At 55.2% G+C, this 25,386-nt stretch overlaps 1 protein-coding gene across 2 annotated transcripts in view; it reads right to left on the minus strand.

Moving 5' to 3' along the window:
• Nucleotides 1–25,386, minus strand: part of LOC116944243 (teashirt homolog 3-like) — a 140,040-nt gene that overhangs the window by 51,231 nt on the left and 63,423 nt on the right. The window contains exon 2 of one of the 2 annotated variants that reach the window (XM_076068237.1): nucleotides 13,546–18,194. In XM_076068237.1, coding sequence (XP_075924352.1) covers nucleotides 13,552–18,194 — 4,643 coding nt within the window. In that variant the 3' untranslated portion in view covers nucleotides 13,546–13,551. Of the gene's footprint in view, nucleotides 1–10,641; nucleotides 18,195–25,386 lie in introns of those variants that run through there. The other variant, XM_032957758.2, reaches the window with a different exon arrangement.

Here is a 25,386-nt window from a genome sequence, read left to right on the forward strand (position 1 = left end):
CCCATTGTTTTTGCACCTGCGATGGCTTTAACAAAAACAATAATTGGTCATCGTAATCAAAAGACGACAACGATGATGGTGGTGATGATGGTGATGATATTATTGTAGTGTTTGTGCATCCTTTTAAAATAAAAACTGTTTTTATTCATTCAATCTCGGAGATGTATACCGTGAGCGAGAGCTTGAATACCCGTCACTCTCTTCGCCACAGGTCAGAAAGAGTGACATGAATCAACGTGATAATCGTCCTGTTTCATTAGAAGAGTTTGGGCAGCCTTGTATAATCGTGGTAATTTAATAAGAAACGTGAGGTTTCTAACGCGATTTCAGAGTTGACGTTCACTCTCAAAGATAGAGAATTATCTTCGGAGAGAATTATTCTCAGAGAGTGAATGACTCAGGGAGAGAGAGAGAAAAAGAGAACGAATCTTAGAAAGAGATCAAGAATGATTCTCAAAGAGAATGCTTCCAAGGCACGAGGAACAAAAGATATGGCGATAATGCGTCTTCGAAAGACCGACGCCAGCAATTTCCCAAGCTCTGGGCTCCTATATTGAGATGCGCGGCTTTTTTTCTCGCCAGTGGCGATATTTGCAAACCAAAATAGGTACCCATTTGAGGCCGAGTTAACCTAGGGTAGGCCCAGTTTATACACGTAGAAAGAAACCGGAATACACAGACAATTGGGGCGAGTGCGAAAAGCGAGTAGCACCTCTGAAGGCCGGCAACGCACACGAGGGGGTGGGTGGCAAGCACAACGCCCAGCCGCCTTTGTCTCGCAAGTGGCGATGTTTACCCATGGCACCAGGTACTCATTTTGAGGTTGAGTCCACCTAGCGGAGGCCCAGGACCGGTTCAGATCGTCTTCAGTGCCGTTGGTGGCCGTGAGCGGGAATCGAACTCGGGTCCTCCGGGTTCGCAGTGCAGCGCGCGAACCGCTCGACTACCGCTTTGTGGCACATAGCGGAACCCCCCACCCACCCCGAAACCCCCCGACCCACCCCTCAACCACCCCCACCCTCACCTGCCCCCACCCCCCCCACCATTCCCTCCCCACCTTTAACAACCGGCGCCACGCGGCTGCTACGCGTCTCGTCCGTCCGGGCAGTCGTGTAGTGGGGGGCGGGGGCGGAAAGGAGGGTGGCAGTGGGAGGGGAGGTGGGGGGTGAGGTGGGGGGGACGGTGAGGTGGGGGCGGATGAGGTGAGGGGGGGCGCATTGGGCGCGCGCTCCCCTCCGCTTATCCGTCGTCCGCCGCCAATAAAAGTTCGAGCGAGGCCCGACGGCTGTCACGGGACGGACACTTTTACAGTGCCCGCCTGTCGCGCGCAAACGAGTGGCGGTTACGGGCGCGTAATGATGTGTAACCCGACACGGCCCTACGACCCTCGGCGCACGCACGCACACACACGTGTGCACACACACGTGTACACACACGCACGTGTACACACACGCACGTACAATAACAACCGCCATTCGCCACTAAGTGGCGGTGACGTCACCACGACGCTTGTGCCAGGCCATGTGCACCTTGAGGCCACGTGAAGTGTCGAACGCCCGCTGGCAGGAGGTCACGGGGCAGACCCAGGTGCCACGGGTCGACTGACTAAGATGACTGGCTGATGCACCACCTGTGCCCTCTACTGTGCCAACCTGCTTTGCTTTAGCCACCCGGCGCTCCGCTCGTTGTTTTGAGCGTCGCTCCTCCGCCCTCCGTTGTTGTTGGAGGGCGACTGCCTCCAACTGCCCAGAAGCGTCCTTGACGAGCCTCCTACACAGAGGCCGATCTTGACACCGCTGGTACCAGTCATCGGCAAGTCCACTCAACTCCACGTCCTCCTGTACCACATCACTCCATCTCTTCTATAGCCCGTGCCGCGCCCGTTTAGCCCCCTCGATCCGGCCGAACAAAAGATGTTTCGGCATGTGGTGGCTGGGCATGCGGGCTACATGACCCAGCCAACGCAGCCTTGCCTGCCGGAGGAGCTCACCGATGGGACCTTGCCCAGATCTTTCAAAGATTTGTGAGCTCCTCACACAATCCAGCCTGCTTAAACCCAGGATGGATCGTAGGCAGGCTAGCCTAAATGTTTCTAACCGGCGAAGATGTTCCATTAGGGGAGTCCACGTTTCGCAACCGTAGATAAGGGAGGGAATGACCGTGGCCGAGAAGACCTGAAGCTTAGTGCGGAGCGACAGACCAGGTAGCTTCCACACAGCGTTACGTAACCGATGAAAAGATATTGCCGCTCGACTGATTCGGAGTGTACACACACACGCGCACGTGTACACACACTTGTACACACACACGCACACGTGCACACACACGCACGTGTACACACATACGCACGTGTACACACAAACACACGTGTACACACACACGCACGTACACATTAACACGCACGTGTACACACACGCACGTGTACACACACGCACATACACACACATACATGTACACACGCACGCACGTGTACACACGCGCATGAACATTCACACAGGGACATGCACACATACACAAACGCACGCACATACACACGCAAGCACACGCACGCGCACAAAGACAAAACAAAGACACACACACACGAGCATACACACTCGTACACACATGGACATACACACACAGTCGTACACGCACAAATAAGCACGCACACATACACACTCACACACATACACACTCACACACATATACACATACACGCTCACACACGTACGCACAGGCAGGACGTACAGTCACGCACGCACGTACACGCGGACAGACACACATGCGCGCGCACACACACACACACACGTAGAAACACACTTGCAAACGCTTGCGTATGTACATACACCAGGGCACGTACAAACACGCGCACACTTGCATGCATAGAGACGCACACACAGGCATGCATACACACAAGCGCCAGCTCACGCACACGCAGAGACAGACAGACTCATACACACACGCACAAACGCTACGTGCATGTACACACGCACAAACACATATGTAACATACACACGGACACACACACACATGCATGCATACAGACACACGTGCTCACGCACTGACACACAGACGCACGCGCCGCGCCCACTGCGGCAAGAGTCAAGGTCGCGCGCGCCGCGCGTGCCCGCGCGTGATTGTCCGAGCAACATTCACGACGCAACCACCGGATACACAGGGGGGCAAGGGAGGGGGGCACGGGCATTGGGTGGCACCTGCTGAGTGTGTGCATCATCATCATCACCATTGCCGTCATCGTCGTGGTCGTCATTGTCAATATCCTCCTGAGCGTCGTTATCATCGTGAGCGTCGTCATCAAGGATAATCATCATAGACATCATCGCGGTCATCCTGATTATTAATCATTGTCAAATGATGATCGTGGTCATGATGGTAATCATTATTTTCATCATCGTCATCATGATTATCATCATTATCGTGATCATCATCATTGTCATAATCATTATCGTGGTCATTATCGGCATCATTATCATAATCGGTTTCATTAACCTCATTATCATGGCCGTCATCCTGATGATCGATATTTGTCAAATGATCACCATGGTCATCATCGTAATCATCATCATCATCATCGTGCCCATCATCATCATCATCATCATCTCGTGCGTCGTGCTAGCCCGAGCAAGTGCTCTTTACTTCGCCAAACAACAAAGATCCCCCGTGTAGCCTCAACAGACTGTAGGGGCAAGTGCTGTTAGCGAGTGGCACCTACGAAGGCCGGCACGGCACACGAGGGGGTGGGTGGCCAGCACCGCGCTGCGCTACGAAGCCGGCGACCCGAGTTCAATTCCTCGCTAATGGCCACGGACAGTGACCAAGCTCTGAAGAGGTCCCGGGCCTCCCCGAGGTCGGCTCAGACTTAAGTGGGTACTTGGTGGAGTGTGTAAACAATAGCACTGGGGAGACAAAGGCGGCCGAGCGTGTTGCGGGTCACCCACCCTTCGGGTGCCGCTAACCACTGCGCCACCGCTCCGCCACACACGTGTGTTTAGCTATCACTTGTGGCAAGGTGGTTTCTGAAAAATAACATAAGAGATCAGTAAGCTACAGCTGGTAAGATAAACATAGCTTAGTTTTATTTTGTATACATTTGTTTAAGCGATGTGTTTACCTTTCCTACACTATCGTCTTTTTTTTCTGTACCGTTTATTGTCGCAACGTTCTGATCCCGCGCTCCTACGGGAAAATCCGTGAAAAAAAATAAAAATAAAAATAAACTTCATAGCTCATCGGATTCCTCCAAGCCGTTATCAACACAAATTCTGATTCACGCGCGCGCGCGCCTCCCCATCCTCACGGCAGCGTCCAGCGCAGCCGCAGCGCCCCGCGCGACGTCTGCCGTCACTCTCCCTTTCCCCTGTCTCAGGACGGGGATGAGCGAGTTCGTGGCAGAGACGTGTTCATTTAGAGAGGGGCCACGCGGCAGCCCTGCCGATAACTTGTCGCGGCGGGAGAGAGACGAGGGCTAAGGAGGGGGGGTGAAGGGGGGGGGGGCAGAGGAGAGTGCGGTGCTGGTGGTAGGGGTTAGGTTAGGGTAATTCTCCGTGTCTGTGCCTTGCTATGTCGGTGTCTCTCTGTGTCTCTGTCTCTCTGTGTCTCTGTCTCTCTGTGTCTCTGTCCCTCCGTGTCTCTGTCTCTCTGTGTCTCGCTGTGTCTCTCTGTGCCTCTGACTCTCTGTGTCTCTGTCTCTCTGTGTCTCTCCGTGTCCCTGTCTCTCTGTGTCTCTGTCCCTCCGTGTCTCTGTATATCTCTCTGTGTCTGTATTTCTGTGTCTCTGTCTCTCCGTGTCTCTGTCTCTCTGTGTCTCGCTGTGTCTCTCCGTGTCCCTGTCTCTCTGTGTCTCTGTCCCTCCGTGTCTCTGTATGTCTCTCTGTGTCTGTCTTTCTGTGTCTCTGTCTCTCCGTGTCTCTGTCTGTCTGTGTCTCGCTGTGTCTCGCTGTGTCTCTGTCTCTCTGTGTCTCTGTCTCTCCGTGTCCCTGTCTCTCTGTGTCTCTGTCCCTCCGTGTCTCTGTAGGTCTCTCTGTGTCTGTCTTTCTGTGTCTCTGTCTCTCCGTGTCTCTGTCTCTCCGTGTCTCGCTGTGTCTCTGTGTGTCTCGCTGTGTTGCTCTGTATCGGTGTGTCTCTCTGTGTCTTTGTGTGTCTCTCTGTGTCTCTGTGTGTCTCTCTGTGTCTCTGTGTATCTCGCGGTGTCTCTGTGTGTCTCGCTGTGTCGGTGCGTTTCTCTGTATCTCTAAAACTAAACAAACATCAATTATACAGGTTGTTTTGGGTTAGATCGCGTAAATATATAAATGTGTTGTTAAACCCGCCACCACCCGACACAGCTAACTGGTAAGGGTTGTCACGTAAACAGAACGTGCCAATTCGTCACTAGTACAGCACACCGGTGTGTTAGAGAGCCAAGCCACAACATTTACAATCTGAGTACGACGTTTCGCCAGTAATTACAACCAGCTTCATAAGGTGACAGCCAGATTTGTGGAGAAGTCCACCTACGTGTTAAACTAAAAAAAATAATCTCTCTCTCCACGAATCACAGATGGGAACAGCGCGGTTTGAAACTCTCCACGTGAATAAGATAAACAGACAAACAAAAACAACAGCAACAATCTCAACAACATTAACCCACAGACGTTGGGGGCAGGTAAAGCCAAATGGCCTGTAGACACAGACATGCAGATAGACAGCTGAGATAGTCGTGGCGTGCAAGGCCAATAGGCTGATGAACTAAACCCTATTTTATTAAGCTGCATACGCTGGTACAGTCAAGAGAGCTCTGGTTATCGCAGGCCGCTTTTGGCAAACGAGACTATATCTACGGGACCTTTTTGCCAGGTCAAAACAATGAAACAATAAGTATAGGTGGTCATCCTTTCTGACACTAAAACAGGAGTCGTGTTAAGATATTCAAACCCTAAATAGATGCATTGTGCAAGGAATCACGTCTGCATTAACCGCACGTACTTGTGACAAACATGCAAACAGACGTGCTCTGATAGTACAGTGAGGGAAAAAAAGTATTTGATCCCCTGCTGATTTTGTACGTTTGCCCACTGACAAATAAATGATCAGTCTATAATTTTAATGATAGGTGTATTTGAACAGTGAGAGACAGAATAACAACAACAAAATCCAGAAAAACGCATGTCAAAAATGTTATCAATTGATTTGAATTTTAATGAGGGCAATAAGTATTTGACCCCTCTGCAAAACATGACTTAGTACTTGGTGGCAAAACCCTTGTTGGCAATCACAGAGGTCAGACGTTTCTTGCAGTTCGCCACCAGGTTTGCACACATCTCAGGAGGGATTTTGTCCCACTCCTCCTTGCAGATCTTCTCCAAGTCATTAAGGTTTCGAGGCTGACGTTTGGCAACTCGAACCTTCAGCTCCCTCAACAGATTTTCTATGGGATTAAGGTCTGGAGAATGGCTAGGCCACTCCAAGACCTTAATGTGCTTCTTTTTGAGCCACTCCTTTGTTGCCTTGGCCGTGTGTTTTGGGTCATTGTCATGCTGGAAAACCCATCCACGACCCATTTGATGCGGTGAAGTTGTCCTGTCCCCTTAGCAGAAAAACACCCCCAAAGCATAATGTTTCCACCCCCATGTTTGACGGTGGGGATGGTGTTCTTGGAGTCATAGGCAGCATTCCTCCTCCTCCAAACACGGCGAGTTGAGTTGATGCCAAAGAGCTCCATTTTGGTCTCATCTGACCACAACACTTTCACCCAGTTGTCCTCTGAATCATTCAGATGTTCATTGGCAAACTTCAGACGGGCATGTATATGTGATTTCTTGAGCAGGGGAACCTTGTGGGCGCTGCAGGATTTCAGTCCTTCACGGCGTAGTGTGTTACCAATTGTTTTCTTGGTGACTATGGTCCCAGCTGCCTTGAGATCATTGACAATATCTTACCGTGTAGTTCTGGGCTGATTCCTCACCGTTCTCATTATCATTGCAACTCCACGAGGTGAGATCTTGCATGGAGCCCCAGGCCGAGGGAGATTGACAGTTCTTTTGTGTTTTTTCCATTTGCGAATAATCGCACCAATTGTTGTCACCTTCTCACCAAGCTGCTTGGCAATGGTCTTGTAGCCCATTCCAGCCTTGTGTAGGTCTACAATCTTGTCCCTGACATCCTTGGAGAGCTCTTTGGTCTTGGCCATGGTGGAGAGTTTGGAATCTGATTGATTGATTGCTTCTGTGGACAGGTGTCTTTTATACAGGTAACAAGCTGAGATTAGGAGCACTCCCTTTAAGAGTGTGCTCCTAATCTCAACTCGTTACCTGTATAAAATACACCTGGGAGCCAGAAATCTTTCTGATTGAGAGGGGGTAAAATACTTTTTCCCTCATTATAACATTTTTGACATGCGTTTTTCTGGATTTTGTTGTTGTTATTCTGTCTCTCACTGTTCAAATAAACCTACCATTAAAATTATGGACTGATCATTTTTTTGTCAGTGGACAAACGTACAAAATCAGCAGGGGATCAAATACTTTTTTTCCCTCACTGTATATGCATTGTCTTGGAAACCGATTTGCCTACAGCAGAGCGACAGCAGCCTTCTCGATAGCCTTGTCTCACCAACCGGTGTTTGACCAGAGAACAACCCCCAAGATCGAACAGCACAAGAGGCTCTTGAGTAATCACCTGGTTAAACACACAACCAACTTGAACGTTATGTTTGCTTCATTTAATTTCGCCGTGAAGAGGCCGCTGACTGGCTGGCTGGCTTTAGCGGCCAATGATTGGATACAGCGAGCAGTGCTGGATTATAATTTTAGTAGCAAAGTAGCTACAGTACTTATGCTACTACATATGTAGTAGCTACTACATATATAGTAGCTACCGGCTCCGCACTTTCAAGGGCCCCGCGCTAAATGCTTTTAAGCTATCAATTCCGGTTCAGTGAGTCTGCATTTGCTCTATTACTACAGTACTATACCGCCTTCAACTTTTATGAACGACTGGGTGTTTAAGGTTAGCGATTTGTCGTATTATCTGGCTGTATAGCAAATGAAAAAATACAATTACTTTACTATGCAAGTAAAAAAAGTGGTGTTTTAATTTTTACGTGTTTTTTTTAATTTCGGGCCCCTTTATAACATCATACTACAGGCCCCGCACTAGCTTAGTCCGGCACTGACACGGAGTCACCCCTCACGACAGCTGGAAGAGCCCGGGTTTGAATCCGGGATTCAACCGCAGTTTAACACGGATTTTGCTGTTGAATGAGTGGACTCTTCTCAACCAGTCACGAGTGACTCACAGAGAAAGAGACAGATAGCGAGAGAGAGAGAGTGAGAGAAGCCCATCCTGGGCTCATATAGAGACCCGCAAACGTATATACAATTATAATCCAGCAGTGGATTTGACAAACAAAGGAGTCAACAACCTAACAGAGAGAACACATTTTTTAGTGTTTAGTATGTTGTCCTTCCCCCGCACCTCCGATTCGCACGATAGTCAACGTGCGGCGCAGAAAAAAGTTCAACATCCGCACACTCAGAGAGAGAGACAAAGATGTGTACAGACCAGATACTAGCAGAGATTTCAGTAAAACAATCACCATCACCACCAGCACCACCAGACTTCCCATCTCGCAAACAATAAACGCATCTCCCCCCCACCCCTCCTTTCTCCCCCCATCATACCCCGCCCCTCCTCTCACACACCGCCAGCTGTAAAACTGGGTCCGATCATGACAATACATTAAAACAAAACAATCCTCGCTCCGAAATCTCCATCATGGGTGCGTGCTCCCCTGCGGAGCGCGTTCCGTCTCCCCGAGGCCGTAGCTCATTAACTCACTCCAGTCGCATCGATTCCCTCCTCCGAGCCAGCCCGAGCAAGTCCCTCGCATTTAAGATTTTCATCTTTTGTATCTTCCCCGCAAGCTTCGCCCGTAAATTAGACGAATTGCACGTTCGTCAACGCTGTTATTTTTATAGGCGCCGTGTAGCGGTAATGGGCGTGCGTGTGTTGTGGTTGGGGAGGGTGAGAGAGGCGTAGTGGTTGGTGAGGGGCGGTTAGGTGGGGGGAGGTGGAGTGGGGAGATAGGTGATGGTGGTGGTGGTGGGGGGGTGAAATTTAATCCTGGCGAGAGAGCGGCGCGTGAGCGGACGGGGAGAGTCGGAAGGCGGGGGAGGAGGAGGAGGGGTGGTGGTGAGGGAGAGCTGGGGGGGGAGCTTCGTTAAAGCTGTCAGGGACCCCCCGTTGTGCCCCCTCTTCTCCGCGGAAGGTGTTAACAGCCCTGGGTCGCCGCGGGCATCGCGTTTGTCTCTCTCGCTGCGGAAGACGCGGAGCGGAGTTTTGAACGGAGCCGTGGGGGAAAGCAGCGACGGGGTCATGCGCGTGCGTCCGCGCGACCCCACGGTACAGGGGGATGGGAGGGGTCGCGATCGCGAGGCTAGACGGGGGACCTTTGTCTTTTGCGCGTGACACAGACGGCTATCTCTCTGTCTGGCCGCCTGACTGACCGCCGTGCGTTGCGTGCATGCAGGCTGTCTGACTGACAGACGGAGTACCAGACACAGACAGACAGACAGAGAAACCATTCCACGAGGCAGACAGGCACACGAGCTGACAGACAAGCAGACGGGGACACACGCAACGACAAAGATCCACCGTGTAGCCAGAACAGACTGTTGGGGCAAGTGCTGTTAGCGAGCATCTATGAAGGCCGGCACGGCACGCGAGGGGGTGGGTGAGCAGCACTACGCCCGGCCGCCTTTGTATCCCCAGTGGCGATGTGTACACACCGCACCGGGTACTCATTTGAGGCTGAGTCGACCTAGGGGAGGCCCAAGAGCGCTTCAGATAATCGTCACTGGTGTTTGCCGTGAGCGGGAATCGAACTCTGGTCGCCAGGTTCGTAGTGCAGCGTAGCGCTAACCGCTACTCTACCGCTCCCCGAGCCGACAGACACGCAGACGGACCCACACACACACACACAGCGACACGCAGCCGAGGTGTTTCGCTTACAAGATAAGCGCCCTCTGTGTCTGCGTCTCGTCTCCGTTGGACGCTTGCGTTCGTCAATTGAATTTGACCACCGCGTGCATCTGCTTAGTGACGTCTACACGCAGAGACCCACCCTCGCCCTGCCCCGCCCCCCCCATCGCGGTGCGTGAGATGGGGGGGGGGGTGCCGATATAAATATAAGATAATATTATCTGAACCGGTCCTGGGCCCCACCTAGGTAGTCTTAACCACAAATGAGTAGCTGGTATGGTTTGTAAACATCGTCCTGGGGAAACAAAGGCGGCCGGGCGTGATGCTGGCCACCCCCTCCCCCTTACCTCCTTGCGTGCTGTGCCTGCCTTCATATGTGCTCGCTAACAGTACTTGCCCCAACAGTATGTGAAGGCTATACGGGGGCTCTTTGTCTTTGTTAGATATGTAGTAGTGAGAGTGGCCGGGGGGGGGGGAGCAGACCTTACGATTCATTCATCCGTTCTCTCTCTCTCCATCTCACTCGGTGGTGTTTTGTTTGGTCATGCTCGGTATTGTTAAGGATGCCGGATTGTCCCACCCCCCAATCCCCCTCCCCCCAACAATACAAAACCCCCAGCTCCTCCCCCCGGCTCCCTTCTCTCCCCCACCCCCCAAATATCTCCCTTCCCCCTCCCTCAACCAAAGCGATACCTTCCACTCATAAAAAACGATCCATCATCGAATTGAATGTCTTTAAAAAAAAAAATCAAGCCCCGTCTCCACCAGCGCGTTTAATAATGTGAGGAAGGTGGCCTGGTGGAGTTGCCGGTAAAGGGAAGGATTCGTGGATACTATCTGTGCGGAGTTTTGAGTCCTGTAATGTGTTATCCCCTCTCGTGCAACGCGTGCGTGTCGCTGGGGTTCCCTCCGGCTCCTCCAGTTGACTGCTCACGAGATGCCCCAAAACTCTCAATAAAGGTGGGGGTTTTTTTTCGTGTGTGACAGGAGGATCCTCCTGATAAAGAGTGTTGAGACCCTGCTGAGCGAGATTCTTCCCTGGGTGAACTAAAGAGGGCATTGCCATCATGGTTGTTATTATTATACACGAACATTATTAACTGGCATATTATTGACGTGCATACATTGTAATTATAAACAATGTGCGGCCCGTTGTCAATCCACTGCTGAATGAAGGCCTCCACAGGCTGTGCTGTCGGTCATAGTTATTTTTAGCTGTTGTTTTTACCATACTTCACCACGCTGGTCAATGCGTCGGTTGGCGAATTCGTGATGAACTCAGCACCGGCGCAAATAAACACTCGGGTCGTCGGGTTCGTAGCGCAGTACGCTAAGCAGTGCACCACCGTTCCCCAGAAGGCAATGACCCCGGGTGTAGCCTTAACAAACTTTTGGGGCAAGTGCTGTAAGCGAGTAAGACCAATGAAAGCCGACCCACGAGGGGGTGGGTGGCTAGCACCACGCCCGACCGCCTTTGTCTCCCCAGTGGCGATGTTGACGCACCGCACCAGGTGCTAACCTGAGGACTCCCAAGACCGAGTTCAGTACGCGACAACCACTGCGCCACCGCTCCCCACAACTCCCCTCCCCTACAAAGACAACGATCCCGCGTGTAGCCTCAACAGGCTGTTGGGGCAAGTGTTGTTAGCGAGCACCAACTCCCACCACACACACACGCACACGAGCACACACGCGCGAGCACACAGACACACACAGAGCACGTGCATTATGTGTATTAAATTGTTTATGATAGGCATGGACAAAATATTCAATATGAAAATAAGTGCTTTACAGCCTGCAGGAGCATTTTACATTGCCCATGTGATCTCACGTTTATTGTCCTAGCAACTCACAAGTGTACGGAGCAGAGCTGTGCGCGGGGGCTGTGTGATGAATGGCTGCAATGTGTTTACGTGCAATTGCGCGCTTCTATCAACCGCGTGGGTCTTGCACCGCACAAAGACAAAGATTCCCCCCTTCGCCACCACGATAGCCTTAAGAAACTGTTGTGGGCAAGTGCTGTTAGCGAGTAGCGCCTATGAAAGGCCGGCACGGCACACGAGGGGGCTGGGTGGGTAGAACCCACGCCCGGCCGAGTCCCTTTGTCTCCCGATGTTCACACGTCGCACCAGCGACTCGTTTGAGGCTGAGTCGACCTTGAGAAGGACCGGTTTTGTGGCGTGGTGAGAGTCCCGAGCTTCACAGGGTGGTGGGGAGGGAGTCACTGAGCGCTTCGAGCTGTGAGCGATGAGACGGCAGCCGTGAGATTCGGACCTGGGCTCGACTCCACGTTTGGCCGCGTCTGTGATGATCCGTTGTTGTTGTTGTTGTGTTGTTGTTGTTGGTGTTGTTGTGTGTTGGTGTTGTTGTTAAACATGTTATGTTGGTGATGCTGATGCGTTGCCAGTGGCGCACAAGCACAGTCCACAAAACATCCGCAAAAAAATCCAACACGTTCCGTGTCAATGATGTGTGCCATGAAGAAGGGCCATTTCCCGAAACGTCGCCTATAATAAGGATAAGTTTTGTTACTTCGAGTGCAGTGTTTTTGATGAACGCGTTGAGCTTTAGTGGCACCGCAGGGAGTGAAGCATGTACGTATCTGTGCCTGCGTTGGAGCTGCCATCGAGCACCTATTAAGGCAATGGACTTCATTGCATGGCTCGTGGGCTACTGACGGCCGCTGGTGACCTTTAGTGCTGCCGCGTGACGTGCGGCCTCCGACAGTACACAAATAGTGAGAACACCCCACATCATCATCATCTTCATCGTCGTGCTGCTGTCAAACCCCCAATGGTTTCAAATGTGTGGCGGCCCTCACGCCGGTGATGTCTTATCGGCGAAAGTGGTCCCACTGTGCAATATAAAATATTATATTATTTTCGATATAAATTGTCGTTATTCACAGTATGACATGGCAAGTTACGAAGGCTGGGAACGCATCCACATAGTACTAATAGTATATCTAGAACTAATAGTATACGTTATTAGATACAGTTTACGACGTTCATACGTGCATGATAAGCTCCAGGAATGCATCTGCTTCGTATATCGAGGAATTACTGCGAATATGTATAATGTAAATGCGCATATTGCAATGCCCGATCCACAAATACGAAGGAGACATCACAGCGGTACAACTCTGCTGCTCATGTCGCGCTTGTCTGAGCTTAACCACCTGCACGTGACATCCTAGTCTTTGCCCTGCGTCGACATCAGCAGCAGCCGTACAAAAGATGAAAGAAAGCCCGCGCGTGCACGCGTGCGTGTGTGTGTTGTGGATGCGTCGGGAACAGCGCTTATAACGACACCACTACCATCGCGTTCACAGTCTCTCAACTCAATGCACTGCCACACGCACCATCACCCGAGACTGCAAAACCAGGAGTGGAGTTCGCTCTGCAGATTCCTCAGCCAGTGGACACCACTCATCATCCCCTCACCGCCCACTCCCATTCACTCATCTGCCCCGTGTGTGGAGGCATCATCATCATCATCTTCAACATCCTCACCAACATCATCACCATCATCCTCACCATCATCATCCTCGCCATCATCACCATCGTCATCATCGCCATTGCTTACCAGGCCCTAAGCTTGCGGTTGCGGCGCCGGCTGATCCGCAGCCACGTCGCTCACAAACATCACGTGGTCCTCGGGGGACTTGGAGTGCGCCTTGCTGAGGTGCAACTTCACCGCGTGCCTGCTGCTGAACGCTCTCCCGCACAGCTGGCACCGGCACGGCGCTCCGCACTCGGGCTCGTCACGAGGCGCGGCTGCTGCTGCTGCTGCTGTTGCTGCCACCGCTGCCACCGCTACCGCCGCGACCGATTGCGGCGGCGGCGGCGGCGATGGAGACACGGCCTGCTGCGAACCCACCGCCAATCCCTCCACGCCCGTCCTCTCCACCACGGCCACCTTGCTGAGGTCGCGCAAACCGAAGCCCAGGTGCGCCTCGGCGTGACCAACGTAGGCGGGCGGCGTGCGGAACTGCATGGCGCAGTCGCAGCAGTAGAACACGGGCCGCCCCGTGTCCATGTGCTTGAGGAACTTCGTGCCGCCCGTGCGCCGCAGCTGGTACTTGACGTTGGCCAGCCAGTGGCTTATGGTGCTCGCCGATAGCCCCGTGGCCCGCGCCACGTTCAGCCGCTCCTGCGGGCTGAGGTCCGAGATGACGTAGCGGCCGTCCGCGGTCTGTCGGAGGCTCGCGGCGAACTGCGCCTGCAGCAGGAGGAGGTGGCGCGGGTTCCACGCCGATTGGCGGCCGGCCTTACGCTGCTTTCCCGAAACGTCGGCGGCCGCCGCCGCCGCCGCGGCCGCGGAGGCCGCCGAGCCCCCCGCCCCGCCTCCTATTGGGCCCCGCTCGGCCTCTGCCGCGTCCTCGTCTGGGGTGCCTCCGCAGGCGTCGCCGCCGTCGGACCTGTCGGAGGCCGCCACGCTCGACGTGGTGCTCGACGGGGTGGGCGGCTTGGGCGTGAGGCGCCCCGCGAGGTTGCGCACCAGGTCCGAGATGTCGGAGAGCGCGTTCTCGCCGGCGGGCGACGCCGCCAGCATCAGGGGCATCGCGGCGACGCTGCCGCCCGCGCGGCACCGCTCCGCGGCCGCCGACGCCGGTTTGGACTTGGTCAGGTCCATGGGCTGGTCGCTCGATGGCTCCCCGCGGGCCGCGAAGGCCGGCACACGCTCGTCCCTGCCCGCGGCCCTGTCGGCGTGCCGGGCGTGCCCGAGCGACGCGGGGAGGGCCGTCGCCGTGGCCGCCGCCGAGTGAGGTCTGTCGAGAGAGGCGCCGCCGAGGCGGTGGAGCCTACTGAGCGGGTCGAGCAGAGCGGGCGACAGAGGCTTGGCCGCTTTGCCGAGGTGCGCGTTCATGACCGACTGCAGCGCGCTCAGCGGGTTCACGAGACAGGGCTCGCCCGGATGCTCAGTGATGATGGAGAGGCTGCTGAAACCGGGAGGTGTGCAGGAGGACGAGGAGGAGGAGGAGGAAGAGGAGGAGAATGGCTTCTCATCCATGCTCTTGCCATTCCGGGCTTCGTACGTTTTGTTCGCGCCACCCGCGGCTGCCACCACCGCCTCCGCCGCCGCTGCCGCCGCCGCCGTCACCGCCGCCACCGCTGCGCAGCTTCCGTCCCTGCGGCCCATGCCCTGCGCGCCCTCCACCTTCAAGCACACGGCGCTCGCCTCCACGCCGGCCGGAGGAGAAGCCCCGCGCGTCGCCTCGTCCTTCACCTCGATCGTCCTCTCCACCTTCACGGCTCGTAGTCGCTCCCCGCCGCCGCCGCCGCCACCGGCACCGCCAAGCCGCTGCGCCTCACGAGCGTGCCTCTCGCGGGTATCCCTGGCGCCCACCCCCCTCCTCGCTTCGTGGCTCGCCTTCCTCCGAAGTTCCTGGCCGAGGTCCCACTTGACGTCGCGGCCACCGAAGAGCTCGGCGCCCCTGGCCGCGTGACCCTTGTCGTCTCGGGCCTCGCGCTTCCCGGCGACGACGGCGGTCCTCGGCGGCGCGCCCTTCGACTCCGAGGCGTCCCTCGTCGTCCGCGTTGACGACGCGGCGGAGAAGGGGGAGGAGGACGAGGAGGTGGCGGAGGACGAGTTCACCTTCTCCGTCATCTTGCGCACGAGCTCCTCCATGGCGCGCACGTTGCTCGGCAGCGGCTGCACGGGCGGCGACGGCACGAGCAGCGGCACCTTGGCACCGTGCGGCGACGCGGGCGGCGATGGAGTCGTCGCCGCCGACGAAGAAGGCGACGACGACGACGACTCCACGTGGGAGCGCGGCGGTGGCGGCGACGGCTGCTGCCGATGGTGATGATGGTGATGCTGCTGCTGGAGTTCGAGGTCGTCGCGTAGGACGAGCTTGCTCGGGGTGACGCTCGGCGTGTGCACGGGCCGCGCCGCGTGGCCCGGCAGCTGGTACGCGGCGTGAATGCTCGGGTAGCCGCCCCAGCTCCCGCTGCCGTTCTGCGCCTTGCTGATGATGGACGCCACCGTGTGCTCCAGGGACTTGAGGATGTCCAGGCCTCCCTCCTTGGAGCTCTCGGAGAGGTCCTCCTCCTTCAGGTAGTCAAACTGGGAGGGCAGGTCCGCCTCCTGGTGTTTGGGCAAATCGGGCGACGGCGCCGTCACTCCCTTCTCAGCCGGCGAGGTCTCCCGCTTGTCCCGTTGCTCGCTCTTCTTGTCCTTGACGTTCGCCTTCTTGCCCTCGGCGCCCGCGTGGCGATCACCGTCCCTCGTCGACTGCCTCTCGACCTTCACCGCCGCGACCGCTGGCGGAGGCACGGCGCCGAGCTTGCTCGTCGCTCCGAGGTGCACGCTCTGCACCTTGTCGTCGGCCGCGTGCGCCTCGAAGTTCACCTGCTTGCTTTTCCTCGCCAGCAGCAGCGACGACGACGAGGACGAGGAGGAGTTGGCGGGCGCGGTGAGCTTGATGAAGTGGCCCGTGGCCATCATGTGAGCCGTGAGCTGCTGCAGGGTGTCGTGTGAGCTGCCGCACTCCATGCACTTGAGGATGTGCGCTTTCTGCGACTCAAACTGCCACGAGTAGCTGGTGCCGTTCTGGTGATGGTGGTGATGGGAGGAGGAGGTGGTGGTGGTGGTGTTAGCGGTGGTAGAGGAGGAGCGAGCCGGGCAGTTGGAACCCGCCACCTGCCCCTTGTGATTGCCCGACAGCTGATTGGCTGGCGGCGTCGCGGCCGCGTCACTCACCGTCGACTCGGGCGAGCTGCACGCGCGCTCGGCCGCGGCCGCCGCGGCCGCCGCCACCGCCGCCGTCGTCTCGAGGTGCGGCCGCTTCTTGGCGGCGTGGCACGGCTTGGCGGTGAGGGCCGCCATGGGCTCGCGTAGGGGCACCTTCTGGTAGTGCTTCGTGCGGATCATGTGCACGCTGAGGTCCTGCAGCGACTCGAACGCGTGGCCGCAGCAAAGGCAGCGGAGCACCTTCTGGGCCTCCTCCTTGCCCTCGATCTCCATGAGCGAGCGCTTGCGCGGCTTGGACCACGCCTGCCGGTTGCCCGAGCTGTCGGCGCCTCCGTTTGCCGCGCGCATGCTCTCGTCGCGGTAGTGGCCCGTCTCGCTCATGTGCACCGTGAGGTCGACGAGGCGGTCGTACGCGGCGCTGCAGTCACGGCAGCGGAACTTGCTGGCGCCCGTGAACACGGGGCTGTACAGCTTGCTGCTCTGGCGGTAGAGCTGCACGGAGCTGAAGAGGCCGCACTGCTGGTCCTGCGCGCACAGCGGCGACGGCGTCGAGGGGGACGTCGCCTGCCGCAGGCTCTTGGCCACGGCCGCGCGGTGCCAGTCGAAGTTGGCGCCCGCGCCGCCGCCTCCGCTGGCACCGTTGGGCTGAGCGTAGCTGAAGCTACCCACCGTGGACCAATAGGAGCTCGAGAGGAAGTTGGCATAGGCAGCTTTCATCTGCGAGAGGCTGTCCTCGATCACAGATGGAGACACGGGATCTTTCTTCTTGTCCTCCTCCTCCTCGTCCGCATTCGTCGTCGTCGCCGCCGCCTCCTCCTCTTGTTGCGCCGCGCGTCTTCTGCCCGCCTTGTCCGAGTCCGTCTGCCCGTTGCTGTTGTTGCCCGAGCAGAAGTGGGGGGCCGACTTGGCCGGGGGGGCCCCAACTCCGCTGTCAGCCGCCGCCGCTGCAGTCGCTTCCTTCTCCAGCGCAACCCCGTGATCGTCGTCAATGTCGCCGTCGTCGTCGGCCATCTCCTCCTCTTCCTCCTCCGCGTCCTCCTCCATCTCACCGCCGCCACCACCACCGCCGTCGTCATCATCATCGTCATCATCATCAATGCCATTGCCGTTGCCACCGTTGGCATTGTTGCTGCTGCCGCTGTTGTTCAGCTGGCTGGTGATGCCGTTCTTCATCCTGTTGCTGCTGCTGTTGCTGCTTCTGCGGCGGTGGTGATGTTGGTGGTGGTTGTGGCTGTGATTGTTGATGCCTTCATCGGCGTCGCCACCACCGCCGCCGTCGTCGCCAACATCGTTGTTGTTATCACCCTCGTCGTCACTGCCCTCGACACGGTGGTGGTTCCCGTTGCTGTCGACATTGACACATCGATTGTCCCTTGTCTGCGTGAGCGCCCTGAGTGAAAGAGGTTCATGCTCCTGCTGCTGCTGCTGCTGCTCCAGTCTCTGGGAAGGACTCGGGACCCGAGGATCATCTTCACTCGCCTCTCCGGACTCCTCCTCGTGCGCGCAGTCTTCCGCAAATTCGTCGTCATCGATGTAAGCTGCGGTGGAGAGAGGTGGGGGGTGGGGGGGGCAATAGGCAAGAAAGGTCGGGGGGGGGGGATGACGGGGGGGGTAGAATTGGGTGGTAGAGGGAAAGTGAGGGACGGTTGCATGGTGAGCTTTTTCAAGTGTAAAACTTAGGCCTTTGTGACCAGTGCAATGATTAATTAAAAAAAAACAACAACTTTAAAAAGCTATAAAAAGCACTCTACACATTCGTCAACAATACTGCGTGGCCTTAATAGGGAAAATTATATATCACAGAACGTTTCGCGTAATGGGCCTTCTTCAACGCACACACATATCATAATTCTCGTCATTAATGTTGGCATCCAGCAACTTGCATGGCCTCACCCAACAACAAACATGGGGCAATTCGCTTTTGCAAAAAAAAAGATCCCATCATCAGTGATGTATGTGTGCGTATGTACGTTGAACTGCTTTCGTATCGTACGTAGCCAACCATGCTTATCGGAGGTGTGGGAAACTGAGCCCCTTCCGGGATTCTCGTTTCCCCATAAACCCCGCGCCGCGGTGAACCATCACATTCGGGCGTCATGGCACACGCGATGATGTCTTCTCCACATCGCCATCCAAATCAACTCGAGCCTCCGGTAAATCACGTGACTTATGTTCGTGGACATCCACCCACCACTCACCACGCTGGATCCCTCCTCTCTCATCTATTACATCTCCATCTCTTTCTAAATTAGTTCAAGCCTCAAAATAAAGCACGTGACCTACGTCCTTGGCCACTCCCACTCGGAACCCCTTCCCCTCTCCCCACCTACTGTGAAAACAGACACCGCTCACTGCAGCGTGGAGGCCCTGACGCAGCCTCTCTTATTTCCCTTTCCTCATCTCCCCTGACCCCCCGTGCTCCCGTTCCTCCGCTCCTTCTTCATCCTTTAGTATTATTATATATTTTTTACGAGGTAAGGCACCAGTGAGCTATATTGCTCTTTTTCAGAATCGATCTAGATACAAAATGATAGCTTGTCGAAGTGGGCTTATCATGTGGAAATGTATACCAGCCAAATACTCGAAACGCATCTTGATTCTAAATGTGGTAGGGACAACCGGAGGACCGAGATGAAAATTCACGCGACCACGGGGAGAACATGCCAACTCCAAATATACAGCACGCGTCAGGGTCGTGATCGAACCCACGAGCTCCTCCACACCAGGTAAGGTCGTAACATCTTGCCACCGTGGCGCAATTTACCTCTCATCTGCCATTCCTTCTCGTCATCTCGTCTCCCTCTCCCCTCCATTGTCTCCCCCCCCCCCATTGTCTCCTCCCCATTGTCTCCCCCACCCACGCATTACATCGCTCACTCTGCTCCCCTTCCACGGGTAAACAAAACAAAATAAAAAAAGGTGTTTGCCAGTCTTCCACTGCACAAGTTGAAGTTTAAAGAAGAAGAGTCGCAGCTCCTACGAATGTGGAACGTAACAATCCGTGGACGCCACGTGGTCAACCGCTGCAAATCGCCCACGATGTCGGTCGAACAGCTGCACAACAGCCATCCACGTGCGCACAGCCAACGCAACTGAATGGCTAACCCCCACCCCGCACATTGACTTAGAGCAATGTTTACTGTTCCAAACATCAGTGGCCCGTGTATGCGACACGGCGCACGAAAGGATAACGCTAACCCCATTTCAGAATGTCCTTTGTAATCCTCATCATCGTCATCAATGTGATCGTCCTCATGAGATGCGTTGATCATCGTGATTATGATCGCCGTTATCATCATCGTCAGCGACCGAAACAGCATCAGCAGGGCTGTCGTCATGGTCATCAGCATCGTGATTCGTCGTCGTCAATTCTCACCTCTTGAGAACTGCTCTCTGTGTTTACTCGGTTGTCCTTTCACAGCACCTCTGATTCACGCGGTTGGCTTCGTGCGGTGCGAAAGAAGTTCAACATGCATACACACACCAATAATCTTCATCGAGCTGTTGACTCTTGATGATTCTCCGTGAGTATATGAGTCTCCACGTGAGTCTATACATATATACGTTAATATATGAGTAACTGCGAGTACTGTACATGGTTTTCTAAGTCTGCCGCTCCCAATGCGAGTCAACGATTATCCAAGGGAGCCTATATAGTAAGGTCGATATGGGAGCTTTTAGGTCCCAAATTGGGTCTACAAGTCCCTTTGTGAGTGAATACATCTATGAGAGTCTACAGGTCACTATGTGAGTCTCTGGGTCCCAATGTAAGTCTTCGGGATGTCTTTATAAATTTAGGAGTCTCAACCAGTGACGTGCGGTGAGGTCAATGGATGGGGAGGCACTGGCTAGTGTCAGAGCCAGATTCACACACTGAGGGAGGCGTGGCCTCAAGGAGGGGGGCGTGGCCTCACGGAGGGGGCGTGTTAGACACGCCCCCCTCAGTTAGGCAGATGTGATAGCTGCCTCCCCTGGTGCTTTTCATTGCAGTTTCATGACGAGACCAGTGAGCCTAAATATCTTTATACACATACGTGAAATAAGTTACCTGGAGTATGGAAGGCGAGGACATGAAATGAAGGGGTCTATAAACATTACATTGGTGACATACTGAGATAGTAACAGGCACGCGCTTATTGCCCGCGCTCCATCCAGTTACTGATGGGTTGCGCAATCAGAGGGGAGGCTGAGCTCATCGCTGCCTCACCTCTCGTCTCTTCCGGTATTTGCAGCGGAGCCCCGCAAATTTGGCGATTTTGACCATAAAAATGATTGGAATCGTACAGAAATGACATTCATAACACAGATCAGTGGAAAAATCGCAATATTTATTTTATTATTATTTATTACTTTTCGTAACAGCTATTTTCATTGGAGAATGACAGGCGAGGCTCTGCCTCCCCTGCCTCCCCTGACCCCACGTCTCTGGTCTCGACGTTAGTCCAAAGGTACCTGCGGAGTCTACGTACGGGCCGTCTGAATACCCCAACACCGCCGCATATCGACCCTACCTCCATCATCACCTCTCCACCCACTACCCCCTACCTTCACCCCCCCCCCACATCCCATCATCCAGACCCCCTTCACCTCACCCCCACGCGCCGCACTCGGTTAGCAAATTCGTTACCGTCACAGTCGCGCGCACACGCAGCTAGGAACCATTTCGCCGGTGTCAAAGGCAATAACCTTGCCCATCTCCAGCGAGACGGGAGGACGCGGGACACGAGGCTCCTCGGTGGCGCGGGACCGCTACAAGGGACCGACACGACCGGAAAGAGCATCCGATGGAGAGGGGGGGGGGGGTGTTTGTTGGGTGGAGGGGGGGGGGAGCTGAGTGCTTTGGGTGATGGTGGCAGTTTCAGTTTGAGCCACGTGAAACCGAATGTGATGGGACTTTGTTTGGGCTACTGCTTCTACTGGCTGCTACTGGCTGCGGCTGCTGCTGCTGCCGGTAGCGGAACGACATTGCCTGCTCGCTGACGCTGATAATGAACAAGTGTTAAGGCACCGCGAGCGGTAGAGGATGGAGGAGGAGGTTAGGAGAGAGGCGAGGAGAGTTAACGTTTGATGTGTGATTGATTATGATTGTAGTGCGCGTGCACGTGTGTGCGTGTGCACGTGTGTGCGTGTGCACGTGTGTGTGTGTGCACGTGTGTGTGTGTGCACGTGTGTGTGTGTGTGCACGTGTGTGTGTGCACGTGTGTGCGTGTGCACGTGTGTGCGTGTGCACGTGTGTGTGTGTGCACGTGTGTGTGTGTGTGCACGTGTGTGTGTGCACGTGTGTGCGTGTGCACGTGTGTGCGTGTGCACGTGTGTGTGTGTGCACGTGTGTGTGTGTGCACGTGTGTGTGTGCACGTGTGTGCGTGTGCACGTGTGTGCGTGTGCACGTGTGTGCGTGTGTGCACGTGTGTGTGTGTGTGCACGTGTGTGTGTGCACGTGTGTGTGTGTGTGCACGTGTGCACGTGTGTGCGTGTGTGCACGTGTGTGTGTGTGCACGTGTGTGCGTGTGCACGTGTGTGCGTGTGCACGTGTGTGCGTGTGCACGTGTGTGCGTGTGCACGTGTGTGTGTGCACGTGTGTGTGCGTGTGCACGTGTGTGTGTGTGCACGTGCGTGTGTGTGCACGTGTGTGTGTGTGCACGTGTGTGTGTGTGCGGGCTGGCGTGGAATGGGAGAGTAGTCGTGCGCAAAGTACCCGGCGACCCGAGTTCGATTCCTGCTCATGGCCACCAACATCACTGACGATTATCTGAACCGGTCCTCCTCGAGGTCGACTCAGCCTCACAAGAGTACCTAGTGGGATCTGTAAATATCGCCACTGGGGAGACAAAGGCGGCCGGGCGTGGTGCTGGCCACCCACCCCCTCGTTTGCCGTTGCAGCCTGCATAGGTGCTCGCTAACAGCACTTGCCCCATCAGTCTGTTCAACGCTACACAGGGGATCTCATTCGCTGTCTCTGCGTGTGCGTGCTGCTGGCGACACAACTCCCCCTCGTGTGCCGTGCTAACAGCACTTTCCCCAACAGTCTGCTGAAGGCTACACTGGGTCGCTGTGTGAGTTACTCCATGTGCGCCTTACCGCATATGCGTAATTGTACGCGTGACTGCGTGTGCATGGTTCTGTGTGTGTGTATGTGTGCGAGCGTGTACTTGCACGCGTGTGTGTGGTTATGCGGGTAATCTTTGTCCTGTGTGCAGTCTACATCGAATATTGGGGGCAGATGCTGTTACTGAGCGCGCATTTATGACGGAGCGGCGTACGAGGCAGTGGTGTGGTCAGAACCACGCCCGGCCAGGTAATAATGTCAGGTTAAGTTGACCTAGTGGGGGGCCAAACCCTGTTTATAAATCACTGGCCACTAAATTTTGGTCGTGATCGGTAATCTAACTCAGATTACTGGGTTCGTAGATAACCACTGCGCCACCGCTCTCCACTCCCCATGTAGCCAACACTGACAGACTGAAGGGAGCACCTATGAAGACCGGCACAGCACACGAGGGAGAGAGTGGCCAGCACCATGACCGGCCGCCTTTGTCTCCCTAGTAGCGATGTTTACGCACCGCTCCATGGGACTAATTTGAGACTGAATCGATCTAGGGGCCCAGGATCGGTTCAGATAATCGTCACCGATGTTTTTTCTGTGAGCGGGAATCGAACTCATGTCGCTGGGTTTGTAGCACAGCGCGCTAACCGCTACACTGCCGCTCCCCACCAAAACAAACACACGGACACACACACACGGACACACACAGGGACACACACGGACACACACACGGACACACAGGCATGCGCACCTGCCCAGCAGATGCGTGTGGGATCTTTAGCCATTGCGCGATTCAAACACCCTGGCGAACCATACCGCCCAATACAACCACCACCAACACCATCAACACCACCAGCACCACCAGCACCACCACCAACCACTGCTCCGCTTCCCCCCCCACTCCTCCACAACCGTCCACTCTACCCCTCTGCCCTCGCCTCCCCCTGCATGCCCGGGAGCACCATCGTCGTTCGTAGTCTTGATCAAGGCAGGGTTAGGTCTCTAGCGCTGACTCGCAGGGTGGCCGCTGGGGTTGGCCCAGGGGTCGGCAACCTGCGGCTCCGGAGCCGCATGCGGCTCTACGATGACCGCAGCTTCGTGACGCGTCATTCATGAAGGACCACCGTCTCGAATTCACCCACGGTGCCTGACGGCTCATGAAAGAGGGGTTTTTGTTTTACCGAATTCGAAACGAAATGGCTCTTTTTGGTTATTTTGGTTGAAGACCCCTGGGGGGGTTTAGACTCAGAGAGCGGTAGCGATAGCGGTAGCGATAGCGGTAGTGATGTTGTTGCTTTGGGGATTTTGTCTTTGTGCTGCTGGCCACCCAACCTCGTTGTGTGACCACAGCGCCGGCCTTCATAGGTGCTACTCAATAAAACAGCACTTGCCCCAACAGCCTCTTAAGGCTATACGGAGGATCTTTGTCTTTGGTGGCGGTGATGGGCATGGAAGGGGCGAGATGACGGGGCGGAGGGAGGGGAGGGCAGGGTGGGGTAGGGGATGAGGGGGGTGGGGGAGAGGGGCACACAGTGGCTGTTGCGGTAAGTGATCGCCAGACCAGGCTCAAATCACCACTATTTCCAGAGGCGATAATGCACAATTTCGACTGGCGCCGGTCGCGTGATTTGGGCCGAGGAGCGGCGACCTGAGCGAAAGTGGCAGGAATCCGGTACCCGCGTGCGTGCCGCGTAATGGGTGACTGGCAGTCTTATTTCTGGCCTCGCGATTGCCTGCGCCGTCCACCGTCGCCGTCGCTCACGTCTCATCCGCCCCGACACCGCTGATCAAAGGCGCTCATTCGCCCCGCAGAGATTCCTCCACGTACACGGACCACCCTCGTCCACGCCGCCCCACGTGTTGTGTCTCTCTGTGCGTGCGCGAGAGTGTGCGTGTGTGTGTGTACGTGTGTGTGTACGTGTGTGTGTGCGTGTGTGTGTGTGCGTGTGTGTACGTGTGTGTGTGCGTGGGGAGCGGCAGTGTAGCGGTTAGCGCGCTGCGCTACGGACCTGGCAAGTTCGATTCCGCTCACGGCCAAAATCAGTGAATATTATCTGAACCAGTCCTGGGCCTCCCATAGGTCGACTCAGCCTCAAATGAGTACCTGGTGCGATGTGTAAATATCGCCACTGGGGAGACAAAGGTGGCTGGGCGTGGTGCTGGCCACCCACCCCCTCGTGTGCTGTTTTGGCCTTCATCTGTGCTCGCTAACAGCACTTGCCCCAACAGTCTGTTACAGGCTATGTGGGGGATCTTTGCCTTTGTGGTTGTGGCCACCCCACCCCCCTTGTCTTCCATGCCGGCCTTCACCGGTGCTCGCTAACAGTCTCTTGAGGCTATTTGGGGAATCTTTGTCTCTTTGGTGCTGGTCACCCACCCCGTTACCAACTCTCAAGATTCCTTATGTTCAAGAGGGTCCTGCCACAGGATTTTTGGGCAATTCCATGTTAATGAGTGTTTTGCATTTTTTTTTTTAAATCGCATGCAAATTAGAGGCTATTTAAAATATTTGATACTTATATATCTAAATGTATAGTTACATACAATCGCCATCTAAGAACGAAAAATAACATTCGGAATATTTAAAGAGCAGAAAACTAATTAGGAAAATTCTGGGCTGTGTGAGATGAAGTCACGGGCCATCTGAATATGAAGTCACGGGCCGGCTGAGATGAAGTCACGGGCC

The sequence above is a fragment of the Petromyzon marinus genome, chromosome 20 (assembly GCF_048934315.1).
Source record: "Petromyzon marinus isolate PM22_M1 ecotype Great Lakes invasive population chromosome 20, UKy_Petmar_22M1.pri1.0, whole genome shotgun sequence".
NCBI classification, from domain to species: domain Eukaryota; kingdom Metazoa; phylum Chordata; class Hyperoartia; order Petromyzontiformes; family Petromyzontidae; genus Petromyzon; species Petromyzon marinus.